The following is a 20725-nucleotide window of genomic DNA, read 5'->3' as shown; positions in this document are numbered from 1 at the left end:
AGGTAACTCAAACGAAAACTCGATATTTTACAAAGTTTTAACGAATATTTTACCCCAGTGTTTGTATATTAAAAGTACAGAAACAAGATTGTTAAATTGGTAGCATATAATAAAAATGCAAGAAATTTTAAAAATGTGATTAAAAGCAAAAACCTTCTTAAATCAGAGCGAAATTGAAACCGGCATTTGATGAAGCGTTAAAGAAATCACGAGTTGTTTGACGTTTGCTGAAAAGTAAATAAGTTGCTTTTCGTGAAAAAAAACACGTCGCCAAGAAATTTTAGGTGATTTGTTCTTTTTTTATTACTATTTTTGCAAGTTATGTCAGCTAGCTCAATGGCGAGCGTAAGCAACGGTTCAGGCAGCACAGATTTAACGGGAAAGCTGATAATTAAAGCGAGGTTGGGGGACGACATTCGTCGCATTCCGATCTACAACGAAGAGCTTACTTACGATGAACTTATTTTGATGATGCAGCGCGTATTTCGTGGAAAACTTCAAACTAACGACGATATTACCATCAAATATGCAGACGAAGGTTGGTAAACTTAACTGCTGTTTTGTTGGTGTTTAGGAAAACCCTTGTTTCGTATTTACAATGGTTTTGTTGTTTTTTTAGTGTAAATAGTATAATTTTTTTAAAACAATAAAATGTAAAAAATAATAAATAAAGTCTAAAGTTTCAGAGTACATAAGAATAAGACATTCTACTTTACCCATGCTATTTGACTCTTAATATAAAGCCAAGTTAAAATATCCTTAGTTTTTAAGAGGCTTGCTTTCGGACATAAAATATGGAATTTTATTAATATATATTTATTGTTTTATTTTCAGATGGAGATTTAATCACAATATTTGATGACTCCGATATGAATTTGGCGATACAGCTAAGCAGGATTCTAAAACTGACAATATTTAGTAAGTTATGCTTTTAAAAAATTGTTCAATATATGTTCAGTTTTTTAGCAAATTCTTAAAAAAATCTCTCGCTAAAGGATTGTTGTGAATTGTTTGGTAGTGGTACATATTTTAATCGTTGCCTTTACCTAGTTTAGTCCCCTTCGATGTAACCGTATGTTGTGAGTGCTTGTGATGGAATAATAATTGCTTTAAAAGCCGCACTTGTCTCATTTCATTCGTTCATTTCATTCGTTTATTTCATTTGTTCATTTCATTCGTTCATTTCATTCGTTCTAACTTGCATTGAAGCCTACCTGGTTTATTGACAAAAAATTCTAAATTTAACCCCATTCTTTTAGCCGAAGATAACCCTCAATCTACACAGTCTGAGCCGGTGAATGTTCAAGGAATTCGTGGAAACTTGATCGGGATTCGAAACCAAGTGAACAAGTTGTTGGATCAGCTCGGTGAAGCCGCAGTGATAGCGGACGACACGCAAGGTATTTCAGCGATTTAATGATTTTACTGATCTGGCCTGAAGCCAGATTGCAATACGTTGCATTTTAGAACTAAAAATTGTAGTAATTTTTGTCTACACCTGGATTATTAAATTGTACACCTAAATTTTTTGAGAAAAGGATCATCATAAATGCAGACTTGCTTGGGGGGCATAAAGTAGTCCCCGCACAGTTTGATAATAAATTAGTTATTCATGATAAAAAATCAAATTTGTAGTTTTTATTACAACTTCATAGACCCTCGTAAGTAAATTTGAAAACCACCTATTCCCTTAGTGGGTTTTGAAAAAATTGTGCCAATTTTATTTAAATCTTAATCACTGCAAGCTGAAAAAGTTTCTATTGTTGATCCCCATAACATCAACATTTCTGGACTGAACAAACAAGGTTAACAATTCTATACATCCTTTTGTTTCAACACAGAAGATTCTGCGAAGGCTTCATCGGTCAACGACCTTCCTGTTGTTACCCCAGCCCCGGTACCGAACCCCCAACCGACTTACGAACCCGCGTTCGACCCCCTCTCGTTGGTCAGCAAACCAGTGCAGAACAACATCACACCAAAACCAGGTAAGACAAATAACTTTTACTTCTAGCAGTTAATGTATGACTGACTTTGACTAAGACAGAACATCCTGAATAACACTTTTTTTCATTTAAAGTTATTGTTGTCATTAACTTACAAGGCCATGGTAATATAATTTTCAAAACATTTAGTTCGCTATTACACTTTGGTAGCACTAATAGTTAAAAGTCAAAAACAATTTGCATCTTTAACCAAAAGTGTTGTTTTATCAAAGAAAATATTTTAATCTGTTTTGCTTTAAAAAAAGCTGTGCCATTTCAAATCAGTTTTCATTTTTATTTAAAAATTGAACAAATTTTCTGACTCAAAATTCTACTTTCTCACAGAGAGGGCGACAAGTCCCAGTGAAAGTTTGAGCAGCATTTCATCAGCAAACCAGCTAAGACAACAACAACAATCCCTACAACAACAAGCAATACAACAACAACCTATACAGCAACAACAAGTTCAACAGCAAAACCCACCGATTGCCGTACAACAACAACAACCAGGAATCCAGGCTTTCCAACAGCAACACCCAAACTCCGACGCAATTAACCAATCGTTCGGGATATCCTCTCCTTCCCAGGGTTATTCCCCAAGCCCCCAGGCCCCCGCTTCATACCAACGACCCCCACAACCGACCCAACAGCCCCAACCCACCAATCAACAACCCAGTTCTCAAGTAAGTTAAGTTGCTTCAGGGGTGATATTGGATTTCAGTTTGCTGGCGAGAGTTTAACAATTAAAAGTCATGGTCATATGAATTACTTTGAACTTTCTTTAAGTTTTGTTGATATACAAAAGTTTTTTGATGCCAAAGCTTCGATGTTATGCTTACGCTTAGTAATTTGATCGCCGCGAAAAAGGCTATGAACAACAATCAGCTTGTGTCCGCACGAATTACACACTCACGAAAATTGTTGGAGCACTGCCTGCGAAATTTCCTCCTACGTAACTATTTTTTACTATTGATTTAACCTGCCTCACTATCTCAGTGCATTAACATGGTTATGTAAGCGTGGATCGCTGGCAATTTATGCAATATTAATTAGCCTTTGGGAGATTGACGTTTAACATAATTTGATCAACAAATTGAGTTCAGTCTGATAACACAACCAAGTTATGCTCAAGGTCACTCGCCACCTGGGCAAGTAGTTGTCAATCAGCGTTGTGGCAAATGAAAATCTCAGCCCCAAGTTAAGCAAACAAATTGAAATTTAGCCAACATTTGAAGAAATGAAAAACCTAAATTGTGTGAACTCCACCGTTTCTGCATGCAGTTTCTTATTTTTCATGGAAATGAATTCCAGTTGTCAATCAAGAACTCAAGGTATTTGGAAATTTTGTACCAAATTGCAATTTCAAGCCCACACGATTTGCCTCTAGCTTTGATGCTTTGCCTCTCAAGCACAGGTTTAAAACGAGTTACACTTTGTTTTATCGTTGAACTTGTTTTACTTTTTAGAACCCAACAAGCAACTTCATAAACTCGGCAGCTTACGGACAGCAGAACGCACAACCAACCCAACACCAGGGGGCACCACAGCAACCGGGAGCAGCTCCGATGAACCCTCAGGGGTCGTACGCACCCCCAACCTCAAACCCACAAGGACAGGTAAGTCGATTTGTTGTGGAGTTTAACTTATACCCCTTTGATTATAGTAAATCGGAAGTGTTGAGAGTAATAAAGGAATATTTGGCAAAGTAATATTTGTGACAAGTTCAGCAAGATTACTGACAGAGTTGCTTTAAATAAATTAAAAAAAAAAAGTACCACATAAAAGTTAGTTGTTCCGAATATTCCAATATTACTATCAACACTTCCAATTAACTAAATAAAACAGCATCTACCACCACCACATTTGGTCTGTTATAATACAATACAAAAAGCTCACAAATACAGGATTTTATGAACAGCGCCCGACAGATAAAAGCAAAATTAAGGTTTGGTAAAGAAAAAAGGAAACGTAATTTCTAACAAAAGAAAGTTGTTTTGTGTTTTCACAAAATATTGTGTTTGTCTTTGGCCTAAAAAGATTCTCAGTGAAGCCTAAAGACACTTCATCTGCCAATACTAATTTCTCACAAAATATTATTTCTCCTCAGACGTACGGAGCCCAAGGGGCTACACCGGGGTACAACCCCTATGATCAACAATCACCCAAGGCTCAATATGGAAGGCCACAAGGTGCTCCACAAATGACCCAGAGTAACCCCCAGATGACACCAAGTAACCCACAGATGACCCAAGGTAACCCCCAAATGCCTCCAGGACCCGGAAACCCACAAATGACCCAGAGTAACCCCCAAATGCCACCGGGGCAACCTCAAATGACCCCGGGGAATCCCCAAGGGGCTTACGGACAACCAAATTACAACCAGCAACCCCGGGGTCCACCAGCCCCCCAACCTAGCGGCGCCTACATGCCCCCAGGGGGTCAGGGGATTCCCCCAGGTGGTAATAATCGCAGGATGTTTGCTGGCAGGGGGGGTTATCGCCCCCGGCAACCAGGGGTAGGTTACCAGTGAGTCGTGCGATTTCCGACTTTCGTTGCAAGCTGCTTCTGTTGAAACGTCGGCCGAAAAATGCCGGGTTTTTGCTCAAACTTATATTCTGCCGTCTTTGCGCTATTTTGTTTCCTCGTCATACTTTACTAATAATGTTAAAAATACCTTTTTTAAGCTGAACCAAATTTGTGAACACACTTGCTCAAACCGAGACGAATTGTGGATGAAAAGCCATTATATATTTCTAAACATTTCTGAATCGATTATCTTCAAAATTGATCATTTAATAAATGAATCTCAATTCAGATTTCACGACCGGTAAATTTTTAGGTTGAAATATTCCTAAACTGCTTTGAAATTATTATTGCTTTAAATAACTTGTTTAGTAAAAGGCTAGTTAGAAAATACGCAGCTACTTATTTTCAGAAAACATATTTCTGAGTGTTGTACATTTTATGTTTGTTGTATCGTTTAATTTAATCAACAATGGTTTCTTTCTTCATGAAAATATCGCTGTAAACCCCTCTTTAACAAAATTGTAGAAAATTTTTTTGCTAATTTTAAATTTGAAACTTTTAGGCAAATTTCTGGCAATGCATATTTTCTTTCCACCTTTACCTTTGGCTGTAATAACACTGAATGTTGGAAAAATAAGTAAAAAAACAGTTGTATTCTGGTGAAAGAGTTACTAACAGTAAAAGCGTGGTGCAATTTTTGCCAAATAAATATATCCTTTAAGAAAAAAAATGTGTAATTACTACAGAAAACTGTTTCTGATATTCAACAGGTTGGATTTTTAACAAGAGCAGATAAATGTAAAAAAATATTTAGTGTTCCAGCACAAAATGAAAGCAGCATTTTGTGTACAATTGAATAAACTTACAAATTAATGCACCAAAATAAATTTCAAAGTAAATCTTGTCTATATTGGCTTTAAATAAGCCATTGGATTGGGGAAGACATTAAACACAACCGCTATTTGTTATACTCCTCTTTCCGTCAATATTTTCACTTTTAAAATGGATTTATCCATTTAAGTATCGCATCTAAATATAAATTAATTTAAGGCAAAACTTCTTTAATCGTTTGGGTAAATTATTCTTAACGATGGTCGCATGTGATACTGAGCACCGTCATAGAAATCAAAGTAGTCGTTGAGTTCTGGATGTTTGACAGGGGTGTTTGTTATGATTTCTATGTTTTCTTCGACCACATAGGTGACTTGCGAGCTTCGGTCTCTCGTATCGACCAGGATTGCGTAGTTTGGTTGCGTCTTCCAATGCTGAAAGTAAATTTACAGTCAAAAAATTATTTTATTGTTGGCACAAATTAACATCAAAATACGCGATTATCTTGTGGTTTAACTTTTTGACCTGGCAGACCACTCTTGCTTTCTCGAAACAATTATTGGCCTCAAATTCCTAAAGGACCCAGTTTGGGAACTGCAGGTTTTAGCCACAAACATAAAAAATGGTTACAACAAATAAAAACTTAGTGCACAACTTTAAGTTAGTGGATCAACTTGATCCACATCAAGCAAGTGAAACATTGAATCAACATAGGTTTGAAAAACATATTACCAAAATTTGTTGGCCAAATGAGGTTTGTAGTGTAAGGCAAGTCAAGGTCAGTAGTACTTTTAAAACCCTGTTTTTTCGTATTCAAAGCAATAAGTTTTACAACATATTTATTACCCCCCACCTTGTTATTTCCATGGTTTTGGTTGATCCAGAATGCAGGGGCCCTGCAAGTGTTGTCCCAACCAATGATCACACCCTTGTAACCGAAGCGTTTGTGTCGAATAACTTGTCCGACCCTGTATTTGACCTTGCTAGATTTACGAATCCTTGGCTCTATTGACGCTGAAAATTAAGAAATTTACAGACGTTAAAAGTAAAAACATTTTGGAGCATAATGGTTGGAGGTTGTAGTAAGACGTAATAAGAATATCAAAGCCCATACAGAAGTAGGTATCATTTTGGACGTTTCAAATAAATAATGAATAAATAGTTATTCGATACGTCCAAAATGCAACCTACTTCTGTATGGGCTTTGATATTCTTAAAAACATTTTAAATATAGATTTAATAATTTCATGGTTTTTAATAGGTTCAATTTATTTTTTTAAATATACAGTTTTATTATAATTTAAAAAGGCAACCTAATGATTTATAATTTTGCATACATTTTTTAAAATCTTCATATCTGAACCAAAGCTACAAGCAAAATGACAATAATCAATTTTTCTTTTCCTTTGATGCCTTGTTAAAACTTAAATTCTTACAGGCAAAAAATCCATCGGTACTCCTGTACTTAAAAACCTCAGCGGCCAAACTCTCCCGATTTATTTCGTTATTTTGTGGTGCTTCGTGGCTCTTCCGTTGTGAGTTGGATTGCTTTTTCGAATTTTTGACAACCTGGATTGAATTATATTTCGGTGTTTAATTAATTTAAAAAAACTATTTTAGGCCATTTGGTAAAATAAATCAAATTGTTTAAATGTTTCCCAAATGGATTTTAATGTTTGATAGATTTGGTAATAAAAAACAGCTATCAGCCACTGTATGGCACCAAACAATTATATATTCATCGTTAGTTTTCAATTTGTTACAAGTAGCACTTTTGACTTTGGTCCTGGTCACCCAATTTTTTCAGCCGTGAACCGTTAGATCTGACATACTTTCCAGACCGCACCATTATTAAGTACCTTTGTGCCAGTTTTACCTTAATTGTTATACTTTTCTTTAAGATATTTTGCACGGTTTGATGAATCCACTCCTGCCACGATACGAGATTAAAGTAGTTCTTGGCAAACGACTGACTCTCTGTTATCAAGCTGAGAAAACAACAAAAAATAAATTGATTTGAAAAATAAATCTAATTACTTGCCTGATTGGAAACTTTGGATATTGGGTGAGAATGTTAATTTGCTAAAGCAGCCTAAAATCATGCGGCTTTAAAATATTCACTACTAAAAGCTGTAATCACAGATGAAGATGCAGTCTGTATTCCAAGGCACTTTTTACAGAGATTTTTCCAGCACCAAATTTAGAGGTTTGCAATCAAGGTTTAATAAACACCTGGGGTTCAGGAATTCCTCAATCTTTAGCAGGAATTTAGGCGTAGGCGACAATTTACTAACTCAGGTGTGAACACAAATTGCATTATAAAAATCTCCTGTGCAACTGCCACAGAATGGATGAAGGTTTATTATGTTTGATTGAGTTGGCTAAGCTAAACAGATTTCATAGCGACATGAAAAGCGTGCATGGCTGAGTGTGCAACTGTGGAGGCCAAACTTTCTGGGTAAACAACAGATAATGTGAGTAATTTTAGCGATTAGTAGATGTGCAGTTGCTACAGAAAAAAATAACATTATACTTACTATTTTGCTTGCATTTGAAAATCTTACATTTCCAACAAACTCACTTACTTTTGAATGGATGCGACTCTGACATGTTCTGATTTTCCAGACCATTCGTACAGTAAGTATTGTGCAGGTAAAGCAAACATAATTAGAACGAATTGCAGAGCTTGTAGGCGGTTCAACTGCAAGGCAGGCATGACAACATCCCAAAAAACTCGAAAACAACAGAATTTAAACAAAAAAAAACAAATTTGGAAACTTTAATTACAACAGTTGATTGGTGATTTGGGTATTTCCCTAAAAATTCCCTGTTTTGGCCACGTAGCTTTGGAAGTCACGTGGAAAATTTTGAAAGGTTAAGTTTAAAAATTTGTTTCATTTAATTCTTATTCTTTTTTTTACTTACAGTTATAGTTAGTTTGAACAAAGAGTTTTTAAAACTCTTTGGTTTGAAGTTACTAAATTTATTTAATACAATATTGCTATTTATTGATTAATAAAATATTTCGTGTAATTTTGATAACAGGCTAGCGAATAAATGTAGAAAATCATATGTTTTCAGTAAAATATTTGGTTAAAAGAAGAATTTTTTTTACAAAGATGCCATTAGCTTTGTTTTTACATCGAAGAAGGTTTTTTATATATTTTAGATCTCTATAAAAATGTAAGCAAAAATCGTGTAAGTATTCTATGTAAGCAGTAATTTTCATCAAACTTAAATATGAGAAAATATTTTGTTTTTGTTTAATTTAATTGTAACATAAGTACAGGCGATGTATGAAGTTTACATACAAGACAAAGCTAAAAATAAATCCTTGAAAACCGGCTGTGGTGATCATCAGTAAAAATACCCGATTTAAAAACGTTAAAAAAATTGGGTTTATTAGATTTTTAGTTCTTTGTTTTATAGAGCTGTTAAAACACCACAAAAAGTTAGAATATATGGTAATCCTAGCTCTGTTACTTTTCAGTTCAAAAGGTTTAACTCAATATGGTTGCTCTTAGTTTATTACATTATTGTTTTAAATTAAATGGTAAGATAAATATTGGGCGCTCTTTCACTATTGTACGTGAAAAGTTATGCAAAAAAAAAAAAAATAATAATACCGCATACCACAACGCATATTGTTTGGGTTATGGGGTGGGTTAGCGTTTGGGTAAGGCTGGTTCAAGTAATATTATGTTTATTATTAATAATAACTTGACCCACCCTCAACCAAACGCTAACCCGCACCCTAACCCAAACAATATGTGTTGTGGTAAGCAGCATTTAAAGAAAATTTTTTTTTTATTAATTTTAACGTACAATAGTGAAAGAGCGCCAAATATTGTTGTGTCTATTGTTAGATTTCAATCATATTTTTACCATTAAAAATTGTTTTAGATTTTTTCTGCTTGCCAGTTTGTTGTTTTCCCACCATTGCCCAGATTGGAAACTTTGGATTTTGCGCGGGGGAGACGATTTTGCAGCTTGAAATTGCGCGGCTGTAATAACGTTATTTGTAAAATTTGCACGGCTAAAAATGGAGTACTATACTGAAAACCGTAAGCGCGACAAAAGTTTTATGCCTTTAAGCGATTTTTCGTGGCGGACCGCATTTTACATGAAATGCGCGGCTATGACCACAGTTGAGTGATAAACTTAGCGAAGGGGTTATAGTTTCATAAATTGGTGAACTACAGGTTGTAGAGTGATGGCCGGACTCGGAACTTGACAAAATCGCACATTTACCCGGAGTCGGACTCGGGTTATTTTTTAACCGACTCTATTTAAATTTACTTCATAAAATAGATGATTGAATACTAGAAATGGTTTGCCAGCAACTTTTTTAAGCCTATAATTCCAGCGAAAGACACATCACGATGGCGGTCCGCTCGTTAACCGATGCATTTATTCTGATGCGAAACAATTCGATGCAGAGCAAACACATGTTCAGCAACCACACAGTAAGTTGAAGCTTAATGTCATTATTTAAGTTAATGTGCTATTTAATATACCCAACTCCCTAGATTTAGCCAAAGATATAAGCGTGAAGTGCTTGCCAAAAGTATGCCAGTGACGTCATATAGCCTAAAATATCAAAATTTTGGCAGAAGATTTCTACCAAAAAATTTTGGTTCAAATCTGTGGGGGCCCAAAATTATATGAAATGCAGTCGGGCCCAACTACAACCAGCAGTGACCACTGCTGGCTTATTAAGTTAAGTTTTTGTCGCATATACTCACCGTTAGTGATTAGCGTTCTTTCAAAACCAACATTTTTTTCCTGTTGGCTACTTTGTCTGATGAAACATATAATCAACATTTTTCACAATGTATGACAAAATAGGTTTACAACCACAAGTTTTCTACACTTTTATTGTTCTTAATATTTAGATAGCATGATTATTTCTTGCTTATGATTCTACCAAAACCAACCCAGGAATTTTTTTGCAGTCGGAGAGTTTTGAAGACGATGATAGAGTAGCTCTGGTCGGAAAACAAAACCACGACGTTGAATCGGCCGTAACCTTCAAGAAACCATTCTCGAACGATTGGTAGGTCGAGTAAATGTTCAGGTGTTTTCTACCGAAAATTTGCATTAAATCTTTTATTTTCACTGTAAATGAATTCTTCTTTAATTTAATTGAAATTTTTATAAAGGACGGAAACTTCCAGAGAAATAAATTATGACCTTGAAAGAATCAAAGAGAAAAGTGAGTAAGGTTTTTATAACTTTGCGGTTACTATTTTAAAACCTTAAGTTTGCACCATTCCAGAGGTTTCCAACCTTTTGGCGCCCTGGGCAAAAGATAAATAGTTTGCAACAACCTTAGTAGTTTTTTTGCGAGTGGTTTACCGTGATATCACAATAAACAGAGTTGAAACAACATACCAGTCAGCAACTTACACTATGTAGGAAAATATTCTTGCCAATAGAGCAAAAATAAAGAATTGCAATGAGTTTTTAAACATCTCCAGCATCCATGAGCATTAAAAATGGCACTCGGTCGGAAAGCATTGATCTAATCTGTTTAATACTCCCCAAGAGTTTACCTAACTGTACCAAGAGTTTACCTAACTGTACCAAGAGTTTACCTAACTGTACAAAAGTTGAATCGAAAGGTTCCAGACAGAATTGAAATATTATAAAATTTCAGCTGTGATTTGAAATCCAACACAGATTTCCCATGAAAGATTGTTATATAGTAGTTTAGGAACTGGAGGTAACTAAAGGTATTCATGCATAAGCAAATATAGCTTAATTACTTTGAAAAATACAAATAGATGAAACTATCTATTTTTTTGAAGATATTTAAATGTTTCTCGCCATCCTTTGGCACTAGAAATGGCACCACAATTGGAACCACAGTTCTATCAATTGCTAGATAAATGTGATGTTGTTGCCTTGCAGTGGCCGAACTATCGCTCCTACACGACCGACATCTCAATCGACCGACATTAGACGACAATGTGGACGAGGAACACACAATTGAAATCCTGACACAAGAAATTACACAGGTCAATATTTGGTTGAGGCTAGTTGAACCAAAACTCTTATGACTTTAAGAGGGCTTTATGAACTTCCACACTTTCGTTAAATTAAAAGTAGTGGTTGGTTAAAAAATATCATCAGTGGAAACTTTTTGTACTAACATTCTTTATGCTTGTATCATGGTATGTACCTGAATCACATACTTTCACCACCTGAATTACTTTTAAAGTAGAAAAATGTATTTTGCACAATTTGAATGCGTTTTATCTTGTTGTTTTTTAATTTTTGGCAGTTATATTTATTTATCAAAAATTCATTTTTATATTGAAAAATTATTTTCTGATAATCTGCTTATGTAATCATTCCTAAAACATAACGACTTAACAAGTAAATTTATCGTTTCAGCTTTTCCACACTTGCAACAACAGCATCCAAGTGATCGGTCGTCGATGTCAGAAAGCAAGGAACCAAGAAAAGCTGATTCTAAAGAACGCGATGTCGTCGTTTGCTGCGACTTTGCAAGCGATGACAACTGACTTCAGGAAATGCCAGTCATCGTATCTTAAAAGTAAGTTGGTGTCGGGTTAAAAACAATTTTACACAATATTAAATGTAATTTATTTAAAAAATGGCCATCGTTAAACATTTCTACATTAATTTTAGCACGTTAATACAGGTAAAAGCTAAGAACAACACATGGGTCATATTTGTTCCTTTCACTCATTCTTTATTTATGCTGTGAATGCCCTTGATCTTAAGGAGTAACCATAATTTTTTAGTTCTTTATGATCATCTTTCTACTTGTGACCGATTGTAAAAATGTAATCTGGGGGTCACGATCCTAACCCCTGCTAGCAAAGCTAAAAAGTGCTACATTTAAAAATATTGAACTGATTATGGACTGTGGTGTGCTGATGTCAAAACTAATATAATCCATACCCGAGTTGCTAAATTATTCAAGAAATGTAGAAACACACAACAAGAAAAAAAACAATGTTTATTACTGTAAAACATATATGGATGCAAAAAGCGATTTAAAATGAAAACGGGTCGCAGACTATAAAGTTTGGAAACCCTTAATCAAGAGATTTCAACTTTGCGTTAGAAGGTGTTTACAATCGCAGAACTTAAGAGTCGTGAGGAGCGATCCCATCGATTCTTCGGTCAAAACACAGCTTTGATGGTCGAGGAAAACCCAGACGACATTGACGATGAAATGTTTGAAAAGGTGAGAGGGCAAATAATATATAGTGATCGGTGAAAATATAACAGCTCCCTCTTTCATTGGACATTTGTCTAGTTTTTACTGCACCTATTTCATCTAAAGTGTTTTTTTTTGCAATTATTAGATTTAGTGCTTTAAATTATTTTGGAAAATACAAATATTCTCAAAACAAACATTACATGAAGTTCTATAGTTTAGTACAAGGAAAAATGCTAGTTTATATAATATATAAAAAAAATACTATTGTAGAATGTAGATACAGCGAATATTTGTTTCCATTTAGTAAACAAATGTTTAAAATTTAGTTAAATATTACCCCATATCGTTTAAACTTTATAGTTTCCTCCAGACGTTTTTAGTTCTTATTTAACTGAGCCGCTACCAATCTACAAATTTATACTTTTTAGAACCTAATAGTTTGGAATCTCACATATGATTAAATCGCCCCTACAGTGTTGTCTTTAATCTCAACATCAAATAATGTTTTTTTTGCAGGGTTTCAACCAGGACCAAGTGACTTTTGTGAGTCAGAACGCTGTGAACATCGACCAACGTGAGGAGGAGATACGATCGGTTGTCCAAAGCATCAACGAACTGTCGGAAATATTCAGGGACCTCGGGAACATCATTGTTGAACAGGTAAGCCGCTAAAATCTGTTCTTAAGGTTTGTTAGCCTTGCGTTTTTGTGATTTTACCATTAGCGGCATTTTTCAAACCTCACTTCACATATTACGTCAAAAGTTAAAGGAACACCAAAAACAATAATATAACATGTGCCAAGTACAGTTTTGTGTAACAGAAAGTCAAGTAACTTTTTTTTCATTAAATTGCTATTGTTTTTTTTTTAAGATTTGATAAAGCCTCGTAAAGTTTATTATATTTTTTAAGCAATGGCATAATGTAAAATGCTACTTACCCTTCGCAGTATTCACCGTTGTATTCCTTGGTGATTTCTCCGCCACCCTGCTGTTGTCTAAATTAAAACAATTGAAATATTATCATATTATTGTTTTTGGCGTTCCTTTAACAAGAAGACGGCGGCGAAGCGTTAAAAATTGCGCGTAGTTGGTCCTAATCGTGAACTTTTTTAATTTAAAAGTGTTTGTGTCGTATTTCTAAAAGGTATTTGTTAGGATAGTTTGTGCAAACAAACTGCGAGGGCCATTGACCCAACAGCTGAACAGACGATTGGGGCGTTGTGGAAGAGGTCGTGGGTTCAAACCTCACCGCAGACCATATTTTTCTCCCCTTGATTGCATGAAAATCCTTATTTGATCAACTGTTTTGATTAGTCCAGGGGTTCTTAAACTGGGGTCCGTGGGCTAATTTTTAGGGGGTCAATAAAGGCGTAACTGAAAATAATTTTGTAAAGAGTTTTAATCGGAAAGATAACGCTTTGGCGCCTTTCTTAATGTGTTTAAAATTCCTATCAGTTTCACATTTGTTGAACCAAAAACAGCAGGTTTCCCAGGTCTACTTGTTTTATGACGTCCTCTTTAAAAATTTCCTGCCGACCCTGGCCCACAAGAAGCAAAAACACCTTAAGGGGTCCGCGTTAATTGAAGTTCAAAAACAACTGGGTTAGTCTCTTGAAGACGCCCTGTATATTGTTACGATGAATCGCGACCGTTGGTCAGGAAGACAGGCTTCATAAGGATTAGATGACATTTGTACGAACACGAGCAATCTAGCATGAATATTTCAGTGGTTGGGTAAATTCTTGTCAATTGAACCACAACCCCTCTACTAAGCCTCCTGTGTTAAGCTTTTATCTTTTTCTTCCAGGGTTCAGTTCTCGACCGAATTGACTACAATGTTGAACAAACTGTTGTGAAAACTGAATCGGGATTAGGGCAACTTCAAAAGGTGAGCGACTTTTTGTTAAAAAAATTGTGTTTAACATCTTTGTCTATTTATTCCCAATAAAAGTTTAACAAGAAACTTTCTTACCTCGATCCACTGTTCAGTTAGTAACATGTTTTTTAATTAGATAAATCAGGTGATTTGCTAAATAAACACATGTCGGCAGTTGTCCATTCAGCTGACGTCAAAATGAAGTGTTAAGTTAGTGAACTTGCCGGGCATTAGCCGCCGTAGATATATGCTTTGTGTACAATTTCAACTACAAATGCTTTTTTTACATTTTGCTAAACTTAATTTTATTTATTAGGCCGAAGAATACCAGAAGAAGAACAAGAAGTTGATGATAATTCTTGTGATGGCCGTCATCACGACTGTCCTAATGATCATTTTAATCGCGGTCAAGTCGTGAAGCGCAGCCTGGTAATGTGGAAGTCGTCGAACTGTCGAGCTAACTTGATGTGTAGGTTGCTAACAACGTTAGGAGTTGTGTCCCTAATAGCTGATTGACAGATTTTGAGCCATTTTAGCATTTCAAAAATCACAAAAAAATGGGTCTAACTCAATTTTAAATATTCGTGGTCGTAAAAAGTGAAAAAATTACTAAAATAGCAATGAAAAAAAATTTATGTTTTTTTTTTTAACTCAAGATTTATTTTGTTTTCAATTCAAGATTTTTCCAAATATTATTTTTTTATTTCTATTTAAATTGCCAATGAGAAAAAAAGGAAATAAAAATATAATCCAACGTTTATGAAAGAAAATAATGTTTTGCATGATATAGTTTGAACACAAGTTAAATATATTACATTACTTTGTTTAAACAAACATTGCAAAAACATTTATTTTATTTTTCCCAACTTTTGTCGTTTAAATACATTCAGGGAACTTATGAATCTTATTGGTTTATTTAAGTACCACCATGTCCGTATATGCCAGCAAATTATTACTTTAAATGGAATATGATTCTATTGTGTGAATACTTGTTCATCAAAAAACATCTTTTATTTTTGTTGTAGATGTTAATTAAGTTTTATGAAAAGGCTGCTTTTCCAAATTTCTTGCCTTTTTTTTCGATGAATCCATTGTTTTACTTTTCTGGAAAACGTTGTAAAAATGTCAAATCTCCAATATTTCTTTATTCATTGTCAAAATAGTCATAATTCAAAAAGCTACCTTCTTCTGTATGGGATTCAATATTCTTGCTAAATCTAACTACAACCTTCAGCCATTAGGCTATTGTTTTTTGAATACTTTTTTAATGAAAAAAAGTTATACGTTAAAGTGCAACTACACTGTGCCATTGTAGAATATGTGATAGGGTGCTCATGCTAGTGGACCCGCTACTTCATGCGTTACATCGTAACTTTATTGGCTACTTTTGCGTGTTTTACAAACATTTTATGTTGTCGTGATATGTTCAAGTAGTGCAATAAAAATTACTATTTATATTGTCATGGTTGTTTTCTATTGTGTTTCTTAATAGTATTCTATGTTTCTTGGAATTTTGGACTAAAAAGTATCGCGTGTAATACGATACCAAATGACGTCATTACTATATTTACACAAGTAAATCAGCTGCAATTCAAGAGTTAAAACGTGTTTTTATCTCTTATTACCAATATTTGCGTTATCGGTAAGAAGGGACTCTACAGTCTGTATTCCGCCAATTTACGCAACTGAAATAACGTGGATATTGAGCAATCCACTCATAGGGGTGTCGTATAATTCAGCCACTCAAATACATGGTTAAAATATTCCACCAAATGCTCATCCACCTTTACCATATCAGTTTTAAATTTGGTACTGCGCATGCGCATGCCGGACTCGGAACTCTGGTAGCTTTACGTGGTCTTACCCAAGACTTGAGTCCCGAGTCCGACTCCGCAGCCCTGGGGTGTAGGGCATTCGATATATATATTGCCGACTACGAAGTGTACGGTCAGCTTGTTTAGTTCATAAATGGAAGGAACGAAACCAGAGATGGTTGTTCGGCCTCGGCAAAATACAGGGCGGTCTCTGACGAAGAGAGTAGATACAAGCATAAAAGAACCCCCAAGTACTTTTGAACTACAATTGTTGGAAAAATATGCAATTTTCATGAAACATGAACTCAAGTTTTGTGACGTAGTTGGATTTGGGGAATCACCCACAACTGTGCGGCAAATGACAAGCTGATACTAAAATTTGGAAAATATATTTAAGTTTTTAAGTACTAGCGTACGTTATAGTAGGCCCACGTAAAACAGTATATAGATTAGTGATTTGCAAATAAGAATGCACTGGTCCAAAATCCTGCCACATTTTCTTACATGTTATTTCTTTGTTGTAATTTTAACTTTAAGAACTCGTTTCTCAGCTGTAAAAATAAATGGGGTAGGGTTCTAGAACAGCACCAAACAAATATTTTCGTGACATTATGGTTGACGTGACATAACGAAGTCCATTTTAGGAAATATCCCAAACACCAATCCTGAAAGCAGCTTATTTGCATTCTGTGGCAGATGCACATCCGATATTTTTAGAACAATTTGTGTGCACACCTGAAAAGGTAGATTAAACATGTATATTTCAAAAAATTCTACCAAAGTTTGGATCCAGTCCCATATTGAGTTAGAGGCACTTTCCACAAATATATATACTAGGCGTGCAATGCATGTTCTCGTCTGGTATGGTAAAAACTATGGTAGATCTTGACGAGATCTCACGACCAAAAAATTGGGGTGACCTGGTGCAACTAAGGACATAAGTGCACCCACCAATATAATTTATAGAAAAAACAGGTGCATAGTCATTTTCTAGGGGTGCAAGTCTAGTCTGTTGAAATAAAATCGCGGGTGCACTTGCCATGCTTTCCATAGTGGTGCTTGCCCAGAACCTACAGGGATGTTGTTAATAAGTTGTTAAGGGACTACAAACTTACATCAAGGTTTTATGAACACCTGAAAATTTGGCACTCTTCACCCAAGTCCCTGGAAACTTAGAAATGTTGCCAATCGCGCAATTTTACATTTACAAGTGTTGAAAAATCAAAGTTAAACTCTGGAATAATGAATTCATTCTACAAGATTGTTTTACAATAATTGTTGTTCACAGCTGATTTAAATTGTCCAACTAAATGTAAAAAAATAAAGCTAAATAGTGGTTCTGAACCTCTAGTGTACAAGCAGTCAAGCACCTTGATATATCTGCACATCTAAAAATTTTAGCGATACCTACTCGAGAACTTTGTGAAGATTGCCTTAAATGCACTGGCCTGAAGCTATTATGCAACTAACCAAGTAATTTTTTTAATCAATTAGGAAATAAATCATATAAAATAATGCAAAGCTCTAGAAATTAAATTTTTTAATACCACCACACAACCATATCTTTAAAATGTCAAATCACTCACAGGTGTATAACAAATGTTTGTGTACCCAAAATATCCTGGTTGAATAGACACTTTAAACAAATTCTTTGCGAAGCAATGTAACATTCACATCAGTTTTACTTGAGAAATCAGACCCCATCTTAACGACCAAGCTACACAGTTGTGGAGCAAGTTTAAGAAACAACTAGAGGACGATTGCTTGTGTTAGGCAAAATTTTGATGCAAATAGAATATTCTGCCTGATGAAATGTGAAAACCTATCTGCTTAAGAAGACAAATTAACATCGCAGAGTTAAAAGCAATTATATTAAACATATTTGTTTGTTGACAACATTAATATTGTTGTAATATAGAAACTTTTTGTGCATTCCAGGTCTGTTGGTTGAACTTTGTTACATTTGTGACCTTGAGTTAACCTTGACCTTGCAATGGGCGAGGTTGAGAAAGCACAATCCGCTCAAGCCGGAGGCGACACAATATTCGGGAAGATAATAAGGAAGGAAATCCCATCGGACATCATATTCGAAGATGAACAAGTAAGACCAATGTATTTGTTGTTGAAATAAAAACATACAAAGTATACATACACATATATATGATGTAGTGGTACCTATGAAAATGCTTGCAGAAGTCAGTCTGCCTAATCAAGATTATGTATATCTGGTAGATAGTTGTTTGATTTAAGGATTAAGTTTCTAACTTGCAGTGACATATCTAACAAAATATTTCCTGGTTAATCTTTCTTTAATTCAAAACTACATTCAGATCACAATTATTTTTTATTGAAGTGTCTTGTGAGATAACTTTCTATCAAATTAAATTTGTGCTTACAATTTTAAAGTAAATGTTTTTTTGTAAGATTGAAAAAGTCTAACCTTTTAATTACCAGTGACCTGGCGTCAAAAAATAACTGCTAAAATTATTCGGTCAATTTGTATGCATTTTTAAATTTACCGAACATTTTAAATGTGTTTCTTTAAGTGCCTTGCGTTCCGCGACATCAACCCACAAGCCCCGAAGCATTTTCTCGTCATCCCAAAAAAACCTGTTGCTCAACTTTCAACCTGCGAAGATAGCGACGAACAGGTGCGTCTCGATTCTTACTCAATAAAGTAAACATTGTTTACCTGGCACTATTAACAGACCTTGGCCTAAACTTTTCTTGAATTAACACAAAAATAGTTGCCTTACATTTTTACAATCCATAGTTTTAAATTTGCACCAACCTACTTTATTTTGAATTTTTATGTTTTTTTTCAAAATTGTGAAAAGTAAGTTTAATTTATTTGTACGTTCTTTTCATTTAACCTCGCCCTAATTTGTGGGGTGTGTTTATGAATTTATCTAAATTCGCCCACACAAGATTGCCTCACTAAATTATTAAGAACACAAAGACAAGGCTAACAATAAATTTATTTGTAAGTTAACTTTTAGTTAAATGCTCTCGTGGTAATTTTATCTCACCAAAATTCGGTTGAAAGTTGGCTACTAAATATTTTAAGGTTGCTTAATTAGGCTACAAGCAAAAATGGTTTTCAAACTTTGTTGTTCTTTAAACTGAAAGTGATAAGATTTACTTTTTCTATTCAATTAAATATATTTATTTTTTGCTTTTATTTGTTTTTTTACCTATCTTCATTGTTTACTTGTATTTTATTTTTCAATTTGTATTTTATTTTTTTTTGCTTATATGTTTTTTTTTACTTATATTTTATTTTTTACATCTTTCCAGCTTCTTGGTCACCTGATGATCGTTGCCAGGAAATGCGCCGAGCAAGAAGGTCTGGCCGGTTCCGGGTACCGGGTCGTCCTTAACAACGGGAAGGACGGGGCCCAGTCGGTCTACCACGTCCACCTCCACGTTCTGGGGGGGCGACAACTGCAGTGGCCCCCTGGTTAAGATGGGGGGTTTCCACATAATAAACCTGCAATTAGCTGTTTGTGTGTGATATGCGACTTGTAGCAGAGCAGTGTTCTTCTTTTAGGGTCAATGAAGGCCTAATTGAAATTTTTAGTTAATTAGTGTATATTAAAGAACTAATCAATTTATTAAGGAAAACAATTTAATTAAAGATAAAACGGTTTTGCACTGAATGTAATTAGACTCAATTTCATTTTCACATTTTTGGACCAAAATCAGCAAATTTATGAAGTCTATTTGTACTGTGATGACGTCATTGTTGAATTTTTTTGCCTGCAGTGGACCACGCAAAGTTAGGGGTCCGCGGTAAAACAAGTTTAGGAGCTCCCTGTAATAGGGAAATACTTGTGATCATAAGTTTTAAAATAATATTGGATCGGGGGCGATACGAGATGCTAAGTGATAGAAGCAGGGATGTCAGCAAAATGTGGGGACCGATACTGGATACAAGGTTGTGGCACTCGTCCTATACAAAAAAAAATTTTAGACATGATTTGCAAAACAACGTAGCGATTTCTACTTGGCAAAGGAAATTTTATTAACATCAATTTAAATCTATTTTGCTCGTTTTAGACATAGTCATGACGTCATTTGGTTGCGGATCAATTCGTTAGCAAGGAAACTAGTTAGTTTGCTCCAATGTGCTTTTTAGCAGCAGTTGTATGTGACTGGATACCTCAGCTGGCCCCATTCACGTTTCACATTATTTTAAAGATTCCTACATTGTCTCTTCAGTTTTAAACCTTTAGGCCTAGAAAAAAAGATGCTCATTCGGTCATTGAACATACGAAGAAACGTCAGTTAACATTTAACTGTCAGTTGAAAACAACTCCAGCCAAATTAACTTACTTCACCAAGTCCAACAGTGCGCAACGTGCACATTTTGGTTTTGAGCCCGCTCATCAAGTCGGCTTTGAAACCACAGGTGTCAAACAAGCCACTAACATTGTTGTCGTATAATTCATTCAACCACAAAAAATGGATGGGAAATATTCCACCTTATGCTATT

The 20725-nt window shown here is 35.0% G+C and overlaps 4 protein-coding genes across 5 annotated transcripts; 3 read left to right on the top strand and 1 right to left on the bottom strand.

Annotated features, from left to right (window-relative positions):
- Positions 1-256: 256 nt before the first annotated feature.
- On the top strand, positions 257-5215 carry LOC146137159 (uncharacterized). 2 transcript variants are annotated; one of them, XM_083393487.1, is made up of 7 exons: positions 257-538; positions 835-918; positions 1260-1400; positions 1845-1988; positions 2331-2668; positions 3452-3601; positions 4093-5215. In XM_083393487.1, exons 1-7 carry the CDS (start codon positions 322-324, stop codon positions 4513-4515), a joined length of 1497 nt encoding a protein of 498 aa, XP_083249613.1. In that variant the 5' UTR covers positions 257-321; the 3' UTR covers positions 4516-5215. The 2 variants fall into 2 exon arrangements, with proteins under 2 accessions (XP_083249613.1, XP_083249612.1); XM_083393486.1 differs by having other exon boundaries at positions 1842-1988.
- Positions 5130-8140, bottom strand: LOC146137158 (uncharacterized). Its single transcript, XM_083393488.1, has 5 exons — positions 7928-8140; positions 7219-7330; positions 6779-6911; positions 6196-6356; positions 5130-5776 (listed from the first exon to the last, which is right to left on the bottom strand). Exons 1-5 carry the CDS (start codon positions 8056-8058, stop codon positions 5573-5575), a joined length of 741 nt encoding a protein of 246 aa, XP_083249614.1. The 5' UTR covers positions 8059-8140; the 3' UTR covers positions 5130-5572.
- Positions 8141-9621: 1481 nt separating this feature from the next.
- On the top strand, positions 9622-15794 carry LOC146137157 (syntaxin-16-like). The gene is made up of 9 exons (XM_083393301.1): positions 9622-9808; positions 10298-10398; positions 10505-10557; positions 11256-11362; positions 11742-11904; positions 12461-12564; positions 13057-13200; positions 14348-14428; positions 14733-15794. The coding sequence occupies exons 1-9, from the start codon at positions 9725-9727 to the stop codon at positions 14832-14834; spliced, it is 939 nt and encodes a 312-aa protein (XP_083249427.1). The 5' UTR covers positions 9622-9724; the 3' UTR covers positions 14835-15794.
- A 2378-nt stretch (positions 15795-18172) lies between these two features.
- Positions 18173-19731, top strand: LOC146137156 (adenosine 5'-monophosphoramidase HINT1-like). The gene is made up of 3 exons (XM_083393475.1): positions 18173-18331; positions 18777-18881; positions 19528-19731. The coding sequence occupies exons 1-3, from the start codon at positions 18224-18226 to the stop codon at positions 19693-19695; spliced, it is 381 nt and encodes a 126-aa protein (XP_083249601.1). The 5' UTR covers positions 18173-18223; the 3' UTR covers positions 19696-19731.
- Positions 19732-20725: the final 994 nt, after the last annotated feature.

The sequence above is a fragment of the Ascidiella aspersa genome, chromosome 7 (genome assembly GCF_963924565.1).
Source record: "Ascidiella aspersa chromosome 7, kaAscAspe10.2, whole genome shotgun sequence".
Taxonomy (NCBI): domain Eukaryota; kingdom Metazoa; phylum Chordata; class Ascidiacea; order Phlebobranchia; family Ascidiidae; genus Ascidiella; species Ascidiella aspersa.
Note: the sequence above shows the minus strand (reverse complement) of the source record. Positions and strands in the feature narration are given on the sequence as shown.

Excerpts from the sequence above, each read along its gene's own strand:
- LOC146137159 (XM_083393486.1), top strand. The coding sequence starts at position 322 with ATGTCAGCTAGCTCAATGGCGAGCGTAAGCAACGGTTCAGGCAGCACA. Across the intron at positions 2,669-3,451 it reads ATCAACAACCCAGTTCTCAA|AACCCAACAAGCAACTTCAT; the intron begins GTAAGTTAAGTT and ends TTTACTTTTTAG. Across the intron at positions 3,602-4,092 it reads CCTCAAACCCACAAGGACAG|ACGTACGGAGCCCAAGGGGC; the intron begins GTAAGTCGATTT and ends ATTTCTCCTCAG.
- LOC146137158 (XM_083393488.1), bottom strand. The coding sequence starts at position 8,058 with ATGCCTGCCTTGCAGTTGAACCGCCTACAAGCTCTGCAATTCGTTCTA. Across the intron at positions 6,357-6,778 it reads TACCGATGGATTTTTTGCCT|CGTCAATAGAGCCAAGGATT; the intron begins GTAAGAATTTAA and ends CTTAATTTTCAG. Across the intron at positions 5,777-6,195 it reads AAAACCATGGAAATAACAAG|CATTGGAAGACGCAACCAAA; the intron begins GTGGGGGGTAAT and ends ATTTACTTTCAG.
- LOC146137157 (XM_083393301.1), top strand. The coding sequence starts at position 9,725 with ATGGCGGTCCGCTCGTTAACCGATGCATTTATTCTGATGCGAAACAAT. Across the intron at positions 9,809-10,297 it reads ACATGTTCAGCAACCACACA|TCGGAGAGTTTTGAAGACGA; the intron begins GTAAGTTGAAGC and ends ATTTTTTTGCAG. Across the intron at positions 10,399-10,504 it reads AAACCATTCTCGAACGATTG|GACGGAAACTTCCAGAGAAA; the intron begins GTAGGTCGAGTA and ends ATTTTTATAAAG.
- LOC146137156 (XM_083393475.1), top strand. The coding sequence starts at position 18,224 with ATGGGCGAGGTTGAGAAAGCACAATCCGCTCAAGCCGGAGGCGACACA. Across the intron at positions 18,332-18,776 it reads TCATATTCGAAGATGAACAA|TGCCTTGCGTTCCGCGACAT; the intron begins GTAAGACCAATG and ends TGTTTCTTTAAG. Across the intron at positions 18,882-19,527 it reads GCGAAGATAGCGACGAACAG|CTTCTTGGTCACCTGATGAT; the intron begins GTGCGTCTCGAT and ends ACATCTTTCCAG.